Source organism: Lepidochelys kempii, chromosome 6, assembly GCF_965140265.1.
Source record: "Lepidochelys kempii isolate rLepKem1 chromosome 6, rLepKem1.hap2, whole genome shotgun sequence".
NCBI lineage: Eukaryota > Metazoa > Chordata > Testudines > Cheloniidae > Lepidochelys > Lepidochelys kempii.
This window is the reverse complement of record NC_133261.1, coordinates 57,503,241-57,520,908: the sequence shown is the minus strand read 5'-3', so window position 1 is coordinate 57,520,908 and position 17,668 is coordinate 57,503,241. Positions and strand designations below refer to the sequence as shown.

Here is a 17,668-nt window from a genome sequence, read left to right as displayed (position 1 = left end):
CTTTATCTAAACCAGTGTCCCTTTAAATGAAGTGTGTGGGGGAAAAAAAAATCTCATCATGGTTAACACAGGCTTGTTGCATATCTTTCCCACATCGAGGGGAGAGTGAACTATTTATGAGCTTAGGTGGTACAGATCCCTGTGCAGTGCAAGATGATATAATTCTGGGTTTATCCTCCAGCAAGGGGGTACATGTCTGGGGAGCTGGGAAGTTTGCTGGTGTCTGCTGTTAACGCTCAGGTAGCTCAGTTTGGGTGAGTGGTGTCACCTGGGTGATAACGGGGCCTGGTGAGGCTGGCCATAAATCTCCCACAAAGCAGTGTGAGCTGGGCCAGCCCAGCTGGGTTGCTAGAGGGGCACAGTGATGCCCATAGTTCCCAGATTGCATCCTGGGGGTGACAACCCATCACACCTATCACCAATGCCAGCTAACAGCTGCTCCTTTAGCACATATGAAAAAAGTCTGCATTGTGAATTTGAATGTTCCAGGTTTAAACCTTGATGATTATCCATGGGGGGAATGCAATAGAGGGTCCATTATAGAATAGAAAAGGCCTAGAAAATTCCATACCAAGAAAAGTTAAGATTATTGTTAGGGTTACAAAATCAAGTTCAGTTGTGACAATCTTTAGTTATGAGATCACATATTGATTCTCCCCCACAGAGCCCTCCTCATTCAGCACACAAGCTAGTATTACATAGTGAATGAGGTGGCTGTCCTTAGGACCTTTACATTTTCAGACATTCGAATGTGGGCAAATGAATGAGGGCCGTACTGGCTGCAATCTATTTTAAAGTTTATTCTAGTGCCCAGCATAGTATCCAAGCCTTGTAATATTTTACTGCATTATTCCTTTAAAATGGAAAGAGATTGTTGCTCAGAAGAACTTGAATACCCCTCTCCTCTTCCTCACCCCAATAAAAAACCAAGCAGTAACATCCTTGAGTTTACTCAAGCCCATCTCCACCTCCCAGGAAACTACATCAAGTTTGGTAATGTCACATTTCCCACTCTCCAGCATTTTCACCTTAAGTAACAGAGTCTGTAGTTTACATACAGAGGTAGAGTTTGGTTTTCTGAGGACAATCATTACAGATACTCTACATCAGTATAAATAATGAGGAATATGATCAAATACGTTTGTTGACCTTTTTTTAAGAATGGTGTAGAGCCTGAATTGAGCAAACCATGAAACTGAACAGTTTTTTCTGAAAAAGACTGACTTTCTCCTCTGAAATTTGATACCTTAGGTTTCATATTCAAGTGTTTCATATATTCAAAGCTTCCCATTTCAGAAGAGTCAGAGATGGCATTTACCCTAGCATGATCTGACAAATTAAGGAGTCTCCATGTTGTAGTACAATTGCTACGAAGGATTGATGTCTACTGAAGAATCTGAATGCAGATGATCTCTACGTAGTATAGGTTTGTGATGAAACTCCAGATCCAACACACTCAAAGTGTTCCTCTTTGGCAGCCTACAGAAGTTCTTTGATTATGGCATATTAACCTCTCTGTACTTCAGTTTACCTATTTGCAAAATGGAGGTATACCAGGACTTCCCCATCCTTTGCCAACAGCATTGAAATCCACAGAAGAAGCGTGCCATATCACATTAAACAAAGCAGTGTTAACTGAACAATTACCAACAAGATGTTTTATGGCATGCAACACCCCAAAATTTATCAAGACATGATTAGAAGTTGAAAAATCATACTACCAACTGATCTTTGGAGACTATATCCTATATTTGGGGGGACGAAGGGAAAGTGATGTGAAATCTTTCCCAAATCTATTTTCCATGACATTTCGCATTTAAACAGCTGAAATATTGCTCCTCAAATCATTCAGAAAGCTACCAAAATAGACTTCCTGGCTCATGACCCCCTCCTTTCACCATTTTCTCCACACTCACACCACACCCCCAATCCTTTTTCCAGTGTAAACGTAAATTGATCATTTACACCTCTAAGGGCTTCTACAGCTTAGCCCTGCCCTTTCTAGCTGATCTACTAACGTATAAGAATGCTGACACTATTGCTCACATTAAAAGCCATAAACCTAATTCATGATAAACCGTAACAGAACTAAAGCAATGGGTTCTAAGATAGGACTGTCTAGAAGGTCATTCTCTCACGCTTCAGCTTTGTGTCTGCCAGCAAGCATGCACACTGATCCTCTCTAGTAATCAGTCTATTGGCAGGTCTCTATTTGTCTTATGGGGGTAAGTTCCAAGGATTTTGTAACGATCACATAGCTTATGAAATAAGACAAGATGTTTCTATGAGATGCTTGGCAGTAAAGAGCAGTGGCCTCTTGTTTGCTGCGGTTGTTGTCCTGACACACAGTTTCTGAAGCAAATCTTTCCCTTGATAATGGTTCTTCTTTCCCATTAGAGAATATATTTCCTTACCCAGAAGTGGTAAGCAGCATGTGGGGTGCTAGAAATATTCTGAGGAAGAGATCCATTTTATCCATGTAGGTCTAGTTTCCACAATCACATACCATTCACATTCCAAGTGGTGTGTGTTTATGAAGTACCAGCCCATGCCTTTGCTTGTAAACCAAAAAAATTCACACAAAGGTATCTGCAAAACTAAGTGTGGAAAGTCTAGACCTGCATGACTGAAGAGATCATTTAGGCCCTATCCACATGGGACCAGTGATGTTCAAACATGGTTGCTGCTAGCAGAATTGTAGCACAATTTTTCTAAAGCGTGTGGGTAGGGCTTTGTTTTGAGAACTGTGCAAGACAAGTTATGCTGCAGGCTACAGTTGTAGCCTGAGTTTTTATAGCACAATCTTCAGGAAAAGAATCTTTGCCACCATGTTTAAAATCAGCTGTGTAACTTGCATAGTTCTGAGAGTGCTCACAGATCTTATGACAGAGGTGTTCATGTTTCCACTTCACCACTATTATGATAGCACAAAAAAAGTCTTAGCATGACAACAAAGTACAAGTTATCTTCACACTTCCGAATTAAGGGAAAGCAGTTGCACCATTAGTATGTAACAGCATAAGAAGGGTTATTCATCTTTGCACATTTCACATGTTAAAAATGACATGTTTTATTCTTATGCTTCCTGTCACACTTAACATACCCCCACTTTCTCAAAGAAAGTAGCTATGGGAAAACAATGCACACTAAGATCCCAGTTCAGTGCCTACATGGAGCTCTATTGAAATCAATGAGACTTCAGGAGGGCACAGTTCTATGCCTGTATGCAGTGAATTACAGGATTGGGGCCTTTTAGTTTCATACTGTGAACACGTGGTATTCCTCCTTTCTCATACCGGTGCATACCCTGGATTTGGTCCAAATTTACCCCTTTTCTGCAAAAAGTGTATGATGTGGTGGTACAACTAAATTGGCCACCTTAAACCAGGGGTTGGCAACCTTTCAGAAGTGGTGTGCCAAGTCTTCATTTATTCACTCTAATTTAAGGTTTCGCATGCCAGTAATACATTTTAATGTTTTTAGAAGGTCTCTTTCTAGAAGTCTATAATATACCTAAACTATTGTTGTATGTAAAGTAAATAAAGTTTTTAAAATGTTTAAGAAGCTTCATTTAAAATTAAACTAAAATGCAGAGCCCCCCGGACTGGTGGCCAGGACCCAGGCAGTGTGAGTGCCACTGAAAATCAGCTCGCATGCCACCTTTGACACATGTGCCATAGGTTGCCTACCCCTGCCTTAAACTAAACTTTCCTCCAAACTTGTCCATTACTGTGTTTTTCACCTTTCTGAGCCTGCTTCAGGTTCCCTCTGCCTCAAAGACTCTGACTCTTGAAAGGAGCTAATAGAAGCTAGCTGTTTTACACTTGGCTTGGCAAACAAATAATTCTGCATCTCTGTGACTGGTCCCAGACCTGACCCACACAAACAACAGAATCACTATTTCAATCTGACTAACATCTCATCACTGATCTTCACAATATACAAACCTATACACTTTAACTTTCTGTCAAGCTACAAGCACACATCAATAGGTGCTTGACCAAGTACTTGCCATTATAGGTCAGAAACTCCCAATCATCTGGACCCATCAAGCTAGGTTTCTTAGCTCTTAGGTACAGAAAGACAGACAGTCAGGATCAAACTTGAAAAATGCTCTTATAAGACAAAATGTACCTGCAAACGTCTTACAAGTTTTTAAATAGAAAGGGCCTGACATCCTATTAAAGTTTTCCATTAAGCAGGCTAGGTGAAAAGTTAAGAAAGCTTGGCCAAGGATAACCTGATCTCACACACAACTTAATTTTAAAAAGCAGCTGTATTTATGTTGTACGTCCTTCCCTGAAGGCTAAGATGCTACTCTGATCTACACTTACATTTGGTGTTTTGATTGTCCTCTTCATGCTGGATGTGCTGGTCAATGATCATTGACCTCCAGCCCTTGTCTCCTTGTAAATGCAATCAAAGGGAGTTGTACTGCAGACAGCGCTTCAGGAAACACACACAATATTAAACACTTGCCCTCCTCCCCAATTGCACAAGGACCTAGCAGAGCTGGAGGAAAAAACTCAGTAAAGCAGTAGGCCAGATGGCCAGGCAAACTGGCATTTACAAGGAAAGTGAGGCAGGAGATCAGTTGTCACTTTTAGTTTTATCAAGTGTGTTGCTCAGTCAATATCACCAGGAAATGTAGGGGCAGGGCAGCAGATACTCTGGCAGGCAGAAAGTACCGTAATTTTTTTCATTTGTCTGTATTGGATTTTAGATTGTCCCATGCTGCTAAACTGCAAATATATATTTTTCTTCTCTCTCTCTCTCGTTATTGCATTAACTAGCTCCTTCATGAATCATCCTGATGTGGAGACTCTCCCTTGTTTAAACTACTAGCACAATTACATTCAAACCTCTGATCAGTCACATAACTGTTATTTAACTTTTCTTTGTTTGCACCTAAGAGAACCAGGGAAGAGAGAAAACACACATTATGGGACTATGTGGGATTTTATTAAGATTCATTGCTGTGATGTAAACTGCTGGTTAAGCTCCCCACCCCACGAAAGTTTAAATGCTACACCTTGGTTCTGTTCAGGCCCTTTCTATAGGGCACTGTTTTATTGATTGCACCATCAACCTTCAGTAAACCTCCAAATCAAGCAGTTCAATGTAAATCCAACAGCTTCCTTTCCCCTGACTCAGGGAACTCCTCCATACTCCTGTCCACTCTTCCCCAGTTCTCCTATAAGCCATCTACCTGGAAGTCGCCCTGCTCCAGGCCCTGCCACAGGAGCCAGCCTGCTTCCCACAACTCTCCCCCTCAAACTCAGCTCTTTCAGCCTTCACAGAAATCAGGGCCTCACCAGGCAATCTTCTGATCTTTTCCCAGATGGATCTGATAATGCCCTCTATCAGGCCCAAACACCTATTTTCACACAGGCTGGTTGCCCCTTAAAGAGACAAACCACCCAGTTACATGACAGGTTTCGGAGTAGCAGTCGTGTTAGTCTGTATCCACAAAAAGAAAAGGAGTACTTGTGGCACCTTAGAGACTAACAAATTTATTTGAGCATAAGCTTTCTTAACACCCATAAAACACCCATTTTTTCATGGTTTGTGTGTATAAAAACATCTTCTGTGTTTATCACTACAGGGGAGGAGGGTTGCAGTATTGCTATCCTGCTTCTGCACTGTTGCTGGTGGTGGTGGCTCTGCCTTCAGAGCTGGGCAGCTGGAGAGTGGTGGCTGCTGGCCAGGAGCCCAGTTCTGAAGGCAGAGCCACCACCACCAGCAGCAGCGCAGAAGTAAGGATGGCATGGTATGGTATTGCCACCCTTACTTCTGCACGGCTGCCTGCAGAGCTGAGCCCTCAGTCAGCAGCTGCTACTCTCTGGTTGCCCAGCTCTGAAGGTAGCAGCGCAGAAGCAAGAGTGGCATGGTATGGTTTTGCCACCCTTACTTGGCCCCTCCAGCAGCAGCGCAGCTGTCTTCAGAGCTGTGCACCCGGCCAACAGCCGCCACTCTCTGGCCACCCAGCTCTGAAGGCAGCGTAGAAGTAAGGGTGGCAACATTGCGACCTCCCTGCAACTCCCTTTTGGTTCAGGACCCCCAATTTGAGAAACGCTGGTCTCCCCCATGAAATATGCACAGTATACGGTAAAAGCACACAAAAGACCAGATTTCACGGAAGGAGGCCAGATTTCATGGTCCCTGATGCGTTTTTCATGTCCGTGAATTTGGTAGGGCCCTACTTACAAGGGTACAGAATGCAGCATCTTGCACGAAGGCTGGTGTTTCTACATTGTCTCCACTTTCAGCTCCTGATGCAGTGAGTAACCTATAGTCCAATTTGCAGAGAAATGTATGGATCATTGTGCGAAGCGAAGGTCAGGGATGGCGTTACTTGTCACTGTTGCTTATTTAAGTATCCAGGATTAGTGACTAACCTAGTAAGACCCAGAAGCTTCACATTACCTTCCCATCAGCTTAAGCCTTGCCAACACATAGTTGGGTACGTCTACATTGCAATCATAGGGTACGACTGCAACATGAGTAGACATATCTGAGCTGGCTTTAATCTAGCTTGCTTGAGTCCCAGAGCAGTGAAGCTGCAGCAGCCCACATTTCATCTTATGCTCTATTAGCCTGCTTGGAACCCTGGTTAACTACTCATGGGGCTAGCCCGTGTTGACACAGACACTGCTGTGGCTTCACTGCTCTGGGACCTAAGCTAGTTAGATTAAAGTAACTTTATATGTGTTGGCTAAAGCTACAATCATGCCACATGACTGCATTACAGACATATCCTCGTACACCTGCTCTTCAGATATTTCATCTCCACCTGGGCTACCTCTATAGCTCTGAATAAGTCAAAACCTCTCAAGTTCAGTTCTCCCTTCCATAAAATTATAACTATACTTTCTTTGCAAATACTAACCTTGACAACCACCTAAGTCAATTAAGTGCTATTACCACCAGGTTAAGACCTTAGTTACCAATCAGTTACCACTTCCCATTTACTTTGGCATTACTCAAACTGGCAATAAAATTGAGCCTGCTCCAAACCTGAGAGTCCTTTGTGAACAGAAGGTAGGAAGCTATGGGGGCACCAAGGCCCAGAACACAGGCTCATAATTAAAGTAGGGCCTGGGAGGCTAGAATACCAGTGAAAAATTGTGAAGCAGTAGCAAACGAACCTGAGAACTAGTGACTTGGAGAAACTAATGATATCATTCAACAGAATAACGCAGGATACCCTAGAGTGTGAAAATCAGAGAAGTGCCTAATATATGTGGCCTCACTTAAGCACTACACACAAATCTTCACTGCCTAAGGGCTCCTGTTGCCAACATTTAAGAAAAAGAAAGAAAATAGCTGCAGAGGACAGCCCTATTGAAAATGTAGCCACCTGTCCTGCTCAATTAAAAATTATTTTATTGAACAGTAACAATAATTATACAATTGGATGACCAATTGCTCTGGTAACAAGACAGACTCACCTGAAAGAACTGCGGACCTAACTAAAAACCAATAATGTTTTGGAAAATTAAAACAAAAAGATGCACTGGTCGGAATTTAGGTTTACACTCTATTTAGTGCATTATCTACTGGTACCAAAGGAGTATGCTCCCATGTAGCATCCGGCACCACTTGTGTGCTTCCACCACTGAAGTGGTAAATAATCCCTCTAACATCTAGTTGCCATAGGCCAGTGGTTCTCAAATCTGGTCCACCGCTTGTTCAGGGAAAGCCCCTGGTGAGCTGGGCCAGTTTGTTTACCTGCCGCGTCCGCAGGTTTGGCCGATTGCAGCTCCCACTGGCCGCGGTTAGCCGCGCCAGGCCAATGGGGGATGCAGAAAGCGGTGCGAGCCGAGGGATGTGCTGGCCGCCCTTTTCACAGCCCCCATTGGAGTGTCGAACCAGCAGCGGACCAGAGATGAGAACCACTGCCATACGCAGTGGACGACAGTCTGTTGTGGTTCACTGATTACAGCTCAAAAATGTTACATGATCATATTTTGGCATTTGAAGAAAGGGCACTTATGGATGCAGCAATAAAACTAGACTATCTTTCAATCCACTTGGCAAGGGAAATAACTTCAGTTCTGTTTTTTAACTTACGAAAATCCAAATAAATGAAAAATTAAACTTCAACGCAGACCTGCTGGGGTGAGAATGGAAACTCAATGACCACACACCAGCTACTAAGTTAAGATTTTGATGTACATTAGAATGAGATTTCTATAATCATCTCCTTTGGGGAGAAAACAAAGGAACAAGTTCAGAGATGGGAAATAAATCAAGGTAATAAGGTTATGCTGCATAATAAACCATTCCAATGGGAAAGATACAAGATCTCCAGCTCCGCACTAGAAATGCATTTACAATATGCCAGACAGTTCCTTGGTGACAACGAAAATGATCACATGTTCACCCAGATGAGGTCAGAAAAGCACACACTAGCTGCTGGGTCATCCCTGTGTCCTCTAAGTCTGTAGTTTTTAATAAATGATTTACCTTGCCAATGTCAGCACAAGAAAAGTTAGAGATCGTTGCTTTCTGCAATGAAACAAAATGACCTGAAGTCCAAACAAAATCATGTCATTGATGAACTGAAACCCTCAAGATTATAGGTTTCAGAGTAGCAGCCGTGTTAGTCTGTATCTGCAAAAAGAAAAGGAGTACTTGTGGCACTTTAGAGACTAACACATTTATTTGAGCATAAGCTTTCGTGAGCTACAGCTCACATTCCTTCAACAGGATATGCTGGATACATGCTAACTTACAAAACGTTCTTTGCTGAAGGTTATTACAGTTTTTGCTGCATAAGCATTAGTTCTCAGAAACAGATATTACTACAACCTCAGTCATCTCTGGTGCATTTGTATTTGCTAGGATACAAACCTAATGGCACCTAGATACTATAATGATAGGTGCAGTAGAAATATTGTATTTATGATAACTTGAATGAAAACAATCTTCAGTAAATAGAATTTCGGAGCCTTTTTTATACAAACTACATCTCAAGGTGCTTTAACAGAAATACCAACAGTGGGATGGAAAAATTAAGAAGGAACCTGCTGAAGGAGAATATTTTCAGCCAGGATTGGAAAGGAGATGGGAGATGATGAGGCAAAGACCTAGAAAGGGTGTTAAAGAAGATGCAGATGGAAAGAGGGCTTGCTCCAATAGTGCTGAGACTGTAAAAACAGACAGAGGCTGATGCTAAACAAGCAGCGGGTATTTTCATATTCACTAGTGGAGCTTTATGCTATTGCAGCAAACGTCCAAGGTTTGCTTGACAAGAGAACAAAAGAAGTGCTTATTACTTAGAATGAATCCCTGGGGCAGGTGATACACCATAAATAAAAAGTGATGCTCTTTGAAACTTGTAGTACCTAAACTGAAGGGAACTAGGCATGCTATTTTATATTTGGAAAAGTTAATAACCATAAGCTTCTTCAGTAATATTAGCAATTGCACTGTAGAAATTCAAGCTGACAACAATGTAGATTTCAGTTTAATAAGAGCAGCCAGGCATCCCCAACTAGAACACTGAGAAAAACACTGCTTAAGAGGTTTCAGAGTAGCAGCCGTGTTAGTCTGTATCTGCAAAAAGAAAAGGAGGACTTGTGGCACCTTAGAGACTAACATATTTATTTGAGCATGAGCTTTCGTGGGCTACAGCTCACTTCACTGGATGCATGCAGTGGAAAATACAGTAGGACAATTTTATACACACAGAGAACATGAAACAATGGATGTTACCATACACACTAAAATGAGAGTGATCAGTTAAGGTGAGCTATTACCAGCAGGGATTTCTTTTCCTGGGTTTTTCTAGGATATTATTACCTTCTGACTAAGAACACTGGGATTTTTAGCAATCTGAATGTCTTCCTGGAAGAGAAAGAAACACCTAGACAGAAGCCATTACCTTTTCCAAAACTGGAACTTCCCAGTCATTCTTCCTACCATCCATCCAGAGAATTTAGATCTTATTCGGAGAGATACACTGAAAAATTGCACCACCTTATGAAGAACAATCATAGTTACAAACTACTGAAAAAAGGAGCCATTTCACCACACTTCATATAGCCAGAATACATACAACTTAAGAGCCCATTTCACTAGCTGCCCACAAAGTAGCTCCCTCTTAGAGAGGGAAGACAGGATGTCTAAGTCAGTCATTCACCTTTCCCTATTTTCTCTGATTCATCAGTTAGAGAAAGGGAGAAGATGCCTTGACTTTCTCCCTTCTGGGGTTTCCTCTCCTCCTTTTCCTTACAGTATGCTGAACTGGCTTTTGAACTGAAGTTTAGGTTAAAGGTCGATTTAGTGTAAAGTAGATTTGGATGGTTTCTCTTTACAATACAGAGGGAACAAATCAGTAAAAAAAGAGCAAAATCAATGGGAACTACTGCTCTTCAGTAATTGAGTGAACTGAGACACAAACCTTAGTATCAAAATGAAAAGCTGTGACCAAGAATATACAAATATTGTAGAGTGGAGATAACAGCTAGCTGCATTTCAGTGCAAATATCGTGTCTGTCTCATCCTAAACCAGCCCATAGGAATACGGAAGAGAATAAGTAGAGAAAATCCCAAACTCATCCATACTTCAGATTTTAACCATCACTAAAGCAAAAAGACTCAGTGACAAAAGAAACAGGCACAGCAGTTACTTTCCATCATCTTCCAGATAAAGGACAGTGAGATCTGCTAATACAAAAAGGATTGCCTGAAGCTTCACCACGGGGTTACTGAGCACTTATTGCATAGGAGGACTAAGTTATTTCAATGTTGTGACTCAGAACTCAGATTTATTTTTCTTTTGTGTCACCACCTATAAATCTGAACATTCTTAGTGAGTTACATCGAGGCACTGAACCTGAATGTTCTCTGAACTTACATTCAACTTCCCCACATACTTATTTCTTCTGATTAATAACCTCAATAGCCAGTGAGGGCCTACTGGGTTGTCCTTACTTCATTGGTGAATATTATAGAGTTCCTAATCAATTTCTAGAAACTCTGGTGCTATTTGAAACAGACATTCAGCCAACAGGCACCACAAGTGAAGATCTAGCTGAGCAGTTATGACTATGAGCTAGTAAGTGATATGAGCTCTCAGATCAGCCTGGCTTTGCACCAACACACTGAGTTCAACCTAGGTATCACCACCCATAACAAGTATTACCCTATACTAGACTCAAGGAGTAGGAAAAAGTACCCATACCCTGTGCAACAACCATCAGGGAGTTTCCGCTGGAGAAATTACCACGTGACATCAACATGCCTCCATCTACAAAATGAAACCTACACATCTGCTTCTCTTGACCCTTTCAGCATCTTCTCTGGGACACGAGACACTCTGGTATCAGAGAGGGAAATGGCAGAGACTAAGTTCCAACAGTTGCCCAATGAAGGAGGGGGGACGGGGGAGAGAGGTGCATCTAACAGGGGTTCCTGCCCTGAGCACCTTGCGGGGATCGGACCTAACTAGGCCCACCCTGACCGGCAACAGCAGAGAGATTCCCTGGGAACCGGCTCTGCGAGGGGGGCAAAAGGGCCATGGGAGCCGGCGGGGAAAGCCATAGCAACAACGGCCACACGCTGGGGAAGGCAAGCGGGGTGGGATGGGGGGAGGGGACTTGTCACCATGGCGATGTCTCCAAGGGAACGGAGGGAGGGGGAGTGTCGTGGGGGCAGACCATATGGGGATACCCTACGAGATCACCATGGCGACAGCAGGGAGGCGGTTTCCACACTCTCGTTGAGAACTGGATACCCCCGCACTATGGGGGGTGCTCTTTCTGGGGGGAGACATCTCCAGGGTGACGGTCTCTAGGGGACCCCTTTTACCTGCTGCTGTATCTTGCCATCCTCGGTGACCACCCAGTGGGTGGTGGCAGAGCCGGGCCGTGCCCCTAAACCCAACAGCAAGGTCAGACCCAGCACTCGGCCCCATACCGGCCAACGCCAGCCCCACCCGGACGCTCTTGTTGCCACCGCCATCTTCCCCGATCCCGGCCTTCCTGGACTACCCGGAACCGGAAATACCTGCTCCGCCATTTTGGGGTGAGAGCGAGGGCGAGGCTCTTGCTTGTCCCGAGGGGAGGGGGTGTGTCTCTTCTGCCCGCGGCTTCTCGTGCCCTGTGAGGCTCGAGCCGCTGTGGTTCCGGCTGCCTGTACGCGCTAGGGCGACCGCTGGGTCCTAGCGGCTGGGCGGCTTGAGGGCTGAGACAGAGCCGGGGCGCAGTCCCTGTCTGTGGCCTGGGAAGAGCGGGGCCGAGCTCTCTGCTGGGAGCAGGAGAGCCACGAACCTCCCCACTGGGGCTGGGCCTCTCGTCTCGTCTAGGTGAAGGGCTGGAAAGAGGAGAACAGCCCCAAATGCCCCTGGGCTGTGAGGCCCGCTGCCGTAGCGGGGGCGTGCTCAGTTCTCCCCGCTGCCAGCGGGTGCTTCCCAACCGCGGCTTTACAGAGAGGAGCCGAAGAGAGGCCCCGAAAGGGGAGCGGGCGTAGCCGCTCCAGCGGTGGTCGCCCGAGGGGCTGACCTGTCCCCCTCATCTCCACGGCTTGTTGGCCCATCTCTACTCCTCTCATCTCTGCTGGTCGTTTAAAGGCCGCCTTGGTTAGCGAGGTCGCTGCTGCCCAAAGCGTGTGAGGCAGGATCACAGTGATGTGGAGATCTGCGCTATCGCCTCCGAATGCCGACTCCTGGTGCCAGCAGTTCACAGTGCTTGTTGGGAGCTGTCACCCCCTTTTTGTTTTCCAGTTGAGAAGGCACCTAGGAGAGACCTACCAAGGGGAGTTTGAGCTTCAGGAGCCTAGCAGGGTACCTGGACTCCCCTGAGGTGAAGTCAAGCCAAGTCCAAGAAGCCCAGCAAAGTATGCATGCTCATATTCTAAACATCTGCCCAATCTAGTGGGAATGGCCATCTCCATTTGTTGTTTTAGGTAGGTAGAATTTGGTAGAGTACTGCTAATTTGCTTTCTCCATACTGGTCCTTACTTGAACCCTGACCCGAGGGCTGAGTGGCTGGGGCCCAGGCCTAGTGTGGACAACTGTTGCCGTGCTCAAAGCTGGAGAAATCGACCCCCCCATGTGTCCAAAAGCCAATCACAGACCTAATCCTGTGAACTCTTCCCTTTTCACTGCCTGCTCCTCTGCACACTCTTTTTTGTGCCCCACAACCTCTTTCCATTCTTTCTTTCTAGTTAATTCTGCCCAACTCTCACTTTCACTCCTTCAGCCTGTATACTCCCCCACCATATTAAGGGCTTTAAAATGTACTTGGCTCCTAATAGCCAAAGAATTAAACGAAAGTGATGGTGCTACTGTCTAGGAGCAACACAGAGTTGAAAAGTCAAGCCTCTTTCTTCCTCACACCCAACCACTGGGATTCCTGGCAAGGTGCTGTCCCTGGAGTCTGCTGACTGCTTTGGGGTTCCCATCTTTTGTAGGCTCCAGCTAGCCACCTGCTAATAAATTTGAAGTGTCTACTTCAAAGCACCTCTGGCTGCTAGGGAGAAAATGCTTCTTCACCTTCCTTTCTTCTAAGTCTCCTGACTTCTCCAAGGTAGAAGAGAATCTCCCCTAGCCTCCCATTTTAAGTTTTCAGCTCTAGTGAATAGTTCCAGTGGTTTCTATGGCAACTGTGCAAAACTTATACAAATGAAAACAGAATAAAGTGAACCCTCTGCTTTTCAGTTTGGTCAGTTTTCACTCTGCTGTAGCTTGGGACTCTGAGAAGCTTCTGAGGTGCTAGAGTTGTCTGCCTGCAGGTTCAGGCAGACATCCCTGTATAGGCTTATACTTTTACTTCACATTTGGAAGGCCATCTTCAAACTGACAACTAGAGCCTTCAATTAAAAATTCAAACTATTTGTTCGTGGTATCTCTCACCACTGTGTCCTATCAGAAGAAACTGGACTTTTTTTTTTGGTGGTGTTCATGTGTGAGGAGTAGGTTGAAGTGTACATCCAGATTTCCTGCAGAAGTGAGTTGCAAATTTGAGGGCCAATCTGTGTCCAAACTCTGTCTTTATTTTGAGAACATTCACCATTGAGAGTGATAGCTCCATCATCTCCATGGAATGTAGCTGGCTAGGAAGGTAATATCAGGTAGGCTGAAATGGTCCCTCAGGTGACTTGGGCCATTCCTACAATAAATAGGCATTGAGGTCCATGACTAAGTTGCAAACGTTTCCTGACCACATGTGGACAGGAAGCTTTAAGTCTTGTCTTCAATTTTTTTATTTGTTTTCAGCAACTGGCATAACTACGCTGATACAAACTTTATCGTAGATCTGGTCCATTTGTGCAAACTGCACCTTGAATCTGTACAGTTTACCCCAGTTTCAAACAAGCAAGGCATAAGACTTCAAATTTAGTAATCTAAGAAGAAAACTTGGTTGTCCCAAGTTTTGAGGGTTGTAGTTCCATTCTGCCACGTACATTAAGAAGAAATGTTGTGATTTTTGTAAAGGCATTTTTCTGCATCCTGCTTGTTCTGTTTTGGACTGTTGGGCCAGGGATTTATCATTTGTATTATTTCTTTTAATGTGACAGTCTTGTGTTTAGTTTTGTCTTTAATGTAAATTAATGCCACTTCTACTACTAATCAGAGATGGAAGCTATATCATAATTTATTTAAAATACAATAATTCTAATTCCTTTAATTATATGCATATACAAAAGCACTACATTGTATATCACTTAACATATAACATCTAACAAAACCACACAATAAATGAAAAGTTCAGTCATCCAACAGTACATACCCTTCACATTCCTCCATGCATAGGCACAGACGTCACTAACAGCAGAACCACCATATACTACACACACCACAACTTTGACTCAGGTCTCACAGGGATACCAGAATTTCAGAATCACCTTTCCCCAGATTCGCTCCCACAAAGCGGAATAAAAAGTTGCAACATGTGGTTTGTGTTGGTTGTGCTAGTCTCAACTTTTTCAACAAGTTAACGACAGGGTAAGTTTGAAGGGTAACAAGCTACTGTGTTTGTTAGCTAGAAGGCTCAAAAACTTTCATTGGAGTCGGAAGTGATTGTTTCTTAAAATTAAGACCAATTAACTCAAATTTAACAAATTATCTTAAGCTTATTTCCCATTACACTAGTAAGTTCAATTCCAGCTTTAAGAGAAGCACTGAAGAGAACCTTAAATAAGGAATTGCTACTAGCACCTTCATGGTTATGGATAATATGTCCTCCTGACTAGGAATCCAGATCTCTATATGCAGAATAGCCTTAGTCTAATCCTTTGCTAGAGCTACCTACTCTTGCTGCTGAATGCTTAATCTGAATGTGTCCACAACTATATTCTGTCCTCCTCCTCCTCCAAACTCACCGAGAATAGCCTGATGGATATGGAGGCATCTGCATTAGGCTGTTTCACTAATAGTGGCATCAGATTCTGGGATGCGCTCTGCTACACATTTGAATGCTTGTTTCTGATTTATTGTGGGAAAACCAAGTTCTGCTACTTCAGTGCTACAGGGCATTAAGGTCAGTACTTCCCCTAAAATCACAAACTTAAAGGTATGTGGAATGATATTGAAAAGCTCTTAAATATGCGGTTGCACTACTAACTGTGGATTTGATGGTCATGTCATTGTAGAGGCAGTCATTTACATAGCACTTTGTCCTTCTCCTTCACTACCTGAGCAAAGTGACCTAGAGATTTAAGGCATACAATGCCATAATTATTGTAATGAGACAATTCATTTGATTTTATTACTAGGCCACTATGTGCAATCAAAGCATTGAAGCCATATGAATGGTGACTGTAGTAGGCCTGGTGAAACCGGCATCTGACTATAACCCGCAAGCTGTATTTTCCCTATTAAAATCAAACCACAGTATAGCTTACAGCTCACTTTACAAGGTTGTGTATATTGCTACACCGCCTATTCTGGTTTGAATTGAAACATTAAACCATTGCTGGTCTTTCTGGAAGGAAACTGAACTTTTCCTTTGAACTACATGAAAAATCCAAATCTCTCCCACTCCCTACCTCTAATCACAGTAGTAACAGAGAACACATTCAAGCATCCCAAGACATGCTCCACAGTGCACTTTCCAAAGCAGTACCCAATGTCACTGAACCGTCCCATGACTTCTCTACTGAACTTTTCTGGAATGCAGGAAACTTGACAAACGTCCTTGCTCTGAAGGTACTTCTGTTTGACTTAGACTTTTGGGCAGTAGGATTGTTCCTAGCCTGAGGAGGTCTGAAACCTTAAATTTGACCCTGTAGGCATCTGGAAACCAGAGAAAAGAGCAAAGCACAGCAATGGTGTGGTCTCAGCAGGCCTGTGTTGCTGAACAGACAGGCTGTTTTAATCTGAATCAATTTAAGGTAGTTTTCTTTTTAAGAAAGGAATGAAACATCTGCCATAGGTACAGAAAATTATAGTAAACAAGCTTGGAGGCCATATGAATGTGCTCACAGAGGCTAAGTCCAAACCAACATATAGATTTAAGATTCTTCTAAAGTGGAGACATGCTTCCTGGAAGTCTGACTACTTGATAGGGTTTTCAGGCCCAGCAAATTCCACCAAATAAAACGAGGCAGAGAGTAGATGGAAGTAAACTCATTTCACAGAGATCATTTCAACAGCCTCAAGCTGCTAATGAATCTAGACCCTGCCAATGGGAGTTTGGGTCTACAATGACAGGCTTCAGAGTAGCAGCTGTGTTAGTCTGTATTCGCAAAAAGAAAAGGAGTACTTGTGGCACCTTAGAGACTAACCAATTTATTTGAGCATACCCCAAGCAAGATATGTTCATACTGGCATCCCACCTAAATAAAGGTAAGTGCAAAGAACTTGACTTAGGAATGAAAAATCAAATGCACAGCTACACGAGGAATAACTATCTAGACAGTAATACTGCTGAAAAGGATCTGGAGATTGTAGTGGATCACAAATTGAATGAGTCAATACAATGCAGATGCAAAAAAGGCTAATATTCTGAAGTGTATTAACAGGAGTTTTGTCAGTAAGAGACAGGGACAGAATTGTCCCACTCTGCTTGATACTGGTCAAGCCTCAGCTGGAATACTGTGTCCAATTCTGGATGCTATATTTTAGGAAAGATATGGACAAATTAGAGTGAGTTCATAGAACAGTAACAGAAATGATAGTTTTAGAAAATCTGACCTAGGAGGAAAGGTTTAAAAAAAACAAAACTAGGCATTTAGTTTCAACAGAGGACTGAGTGGGAACCCGGTAAGTCTTCAAACATGCTAAGGGCTATTATAAAGAGGGTGGTGATCAATTTCTCCATGTTCACTGAAGGTAGGACAAGTAATGGGTTTAATCTGCAACAGCGGAGATTTAGGCTATATGTTAGGAAAAACTTGCTAACTGTAAGGGTAGTTAAGATCTGGAATAGGATTCTAAGAGAGATTGTAGAATCCCTATAATTGGAGGTTTTTAAAAACAGGTTGGACAAACACCTGTTAGTGATGATCTAGGTTTACTTGGTCCTAACAGCACAGGAAGCTGGATGCTGACTTCTCAAGTCCCTTCCAGTCCAACATTTCTATGAATTGTAGCATGGATCATTGCAATCAGCTGACCTAAACTCATGCCATTTCTATTAGAGGTGTATCTTTCATTTCCTATCTGAAACTTTGCTTGAAGTGTTGCTTTAGATAGTTAAATAGCTACAACATTGTCTTA

At 43.3% G+C, this 17,668-nt stretch overlaps 1 protein-coding gene across 7 annotated transcripts in view; it reads right to left on the bottom strand.

Moving 5' to 3' along the window:
- The window catches only part of TTC17 (tetratricopeptide repeat domain 17), an 84,405-nt gene extending 72,363 nt beyond the window's left edge, over positions 1–12,042 (bottom strand). For 2 of the 7 annotated variants that reach the window (XR_012159403.1, XM_073348038.1), the window contains exon 1: positions 11,818–12,013. Coding sequence is in view for 5 of the 7 variants with exons in the window: in XM_073348038.1 (XP_073204139.1) it covers positions 11,818–11,970 (153 nt within the window). In the remaining 2 variants the exon portion in view is untranslated. Of the gene's footprint in view, positions 1–4,334; positions 5,659–8,469; positions 9,730–9,889; positions 9,985–11,817 lie in introns of those variants that run through there. The other 5 variants (XM_073348040.1, XM_073348043.1, XM_073348039.1 and 2 more) reach the window with 5 other exon arrangements.
- Positions 12,043–17,668: the final 5,626 nt, after the last annotated feature.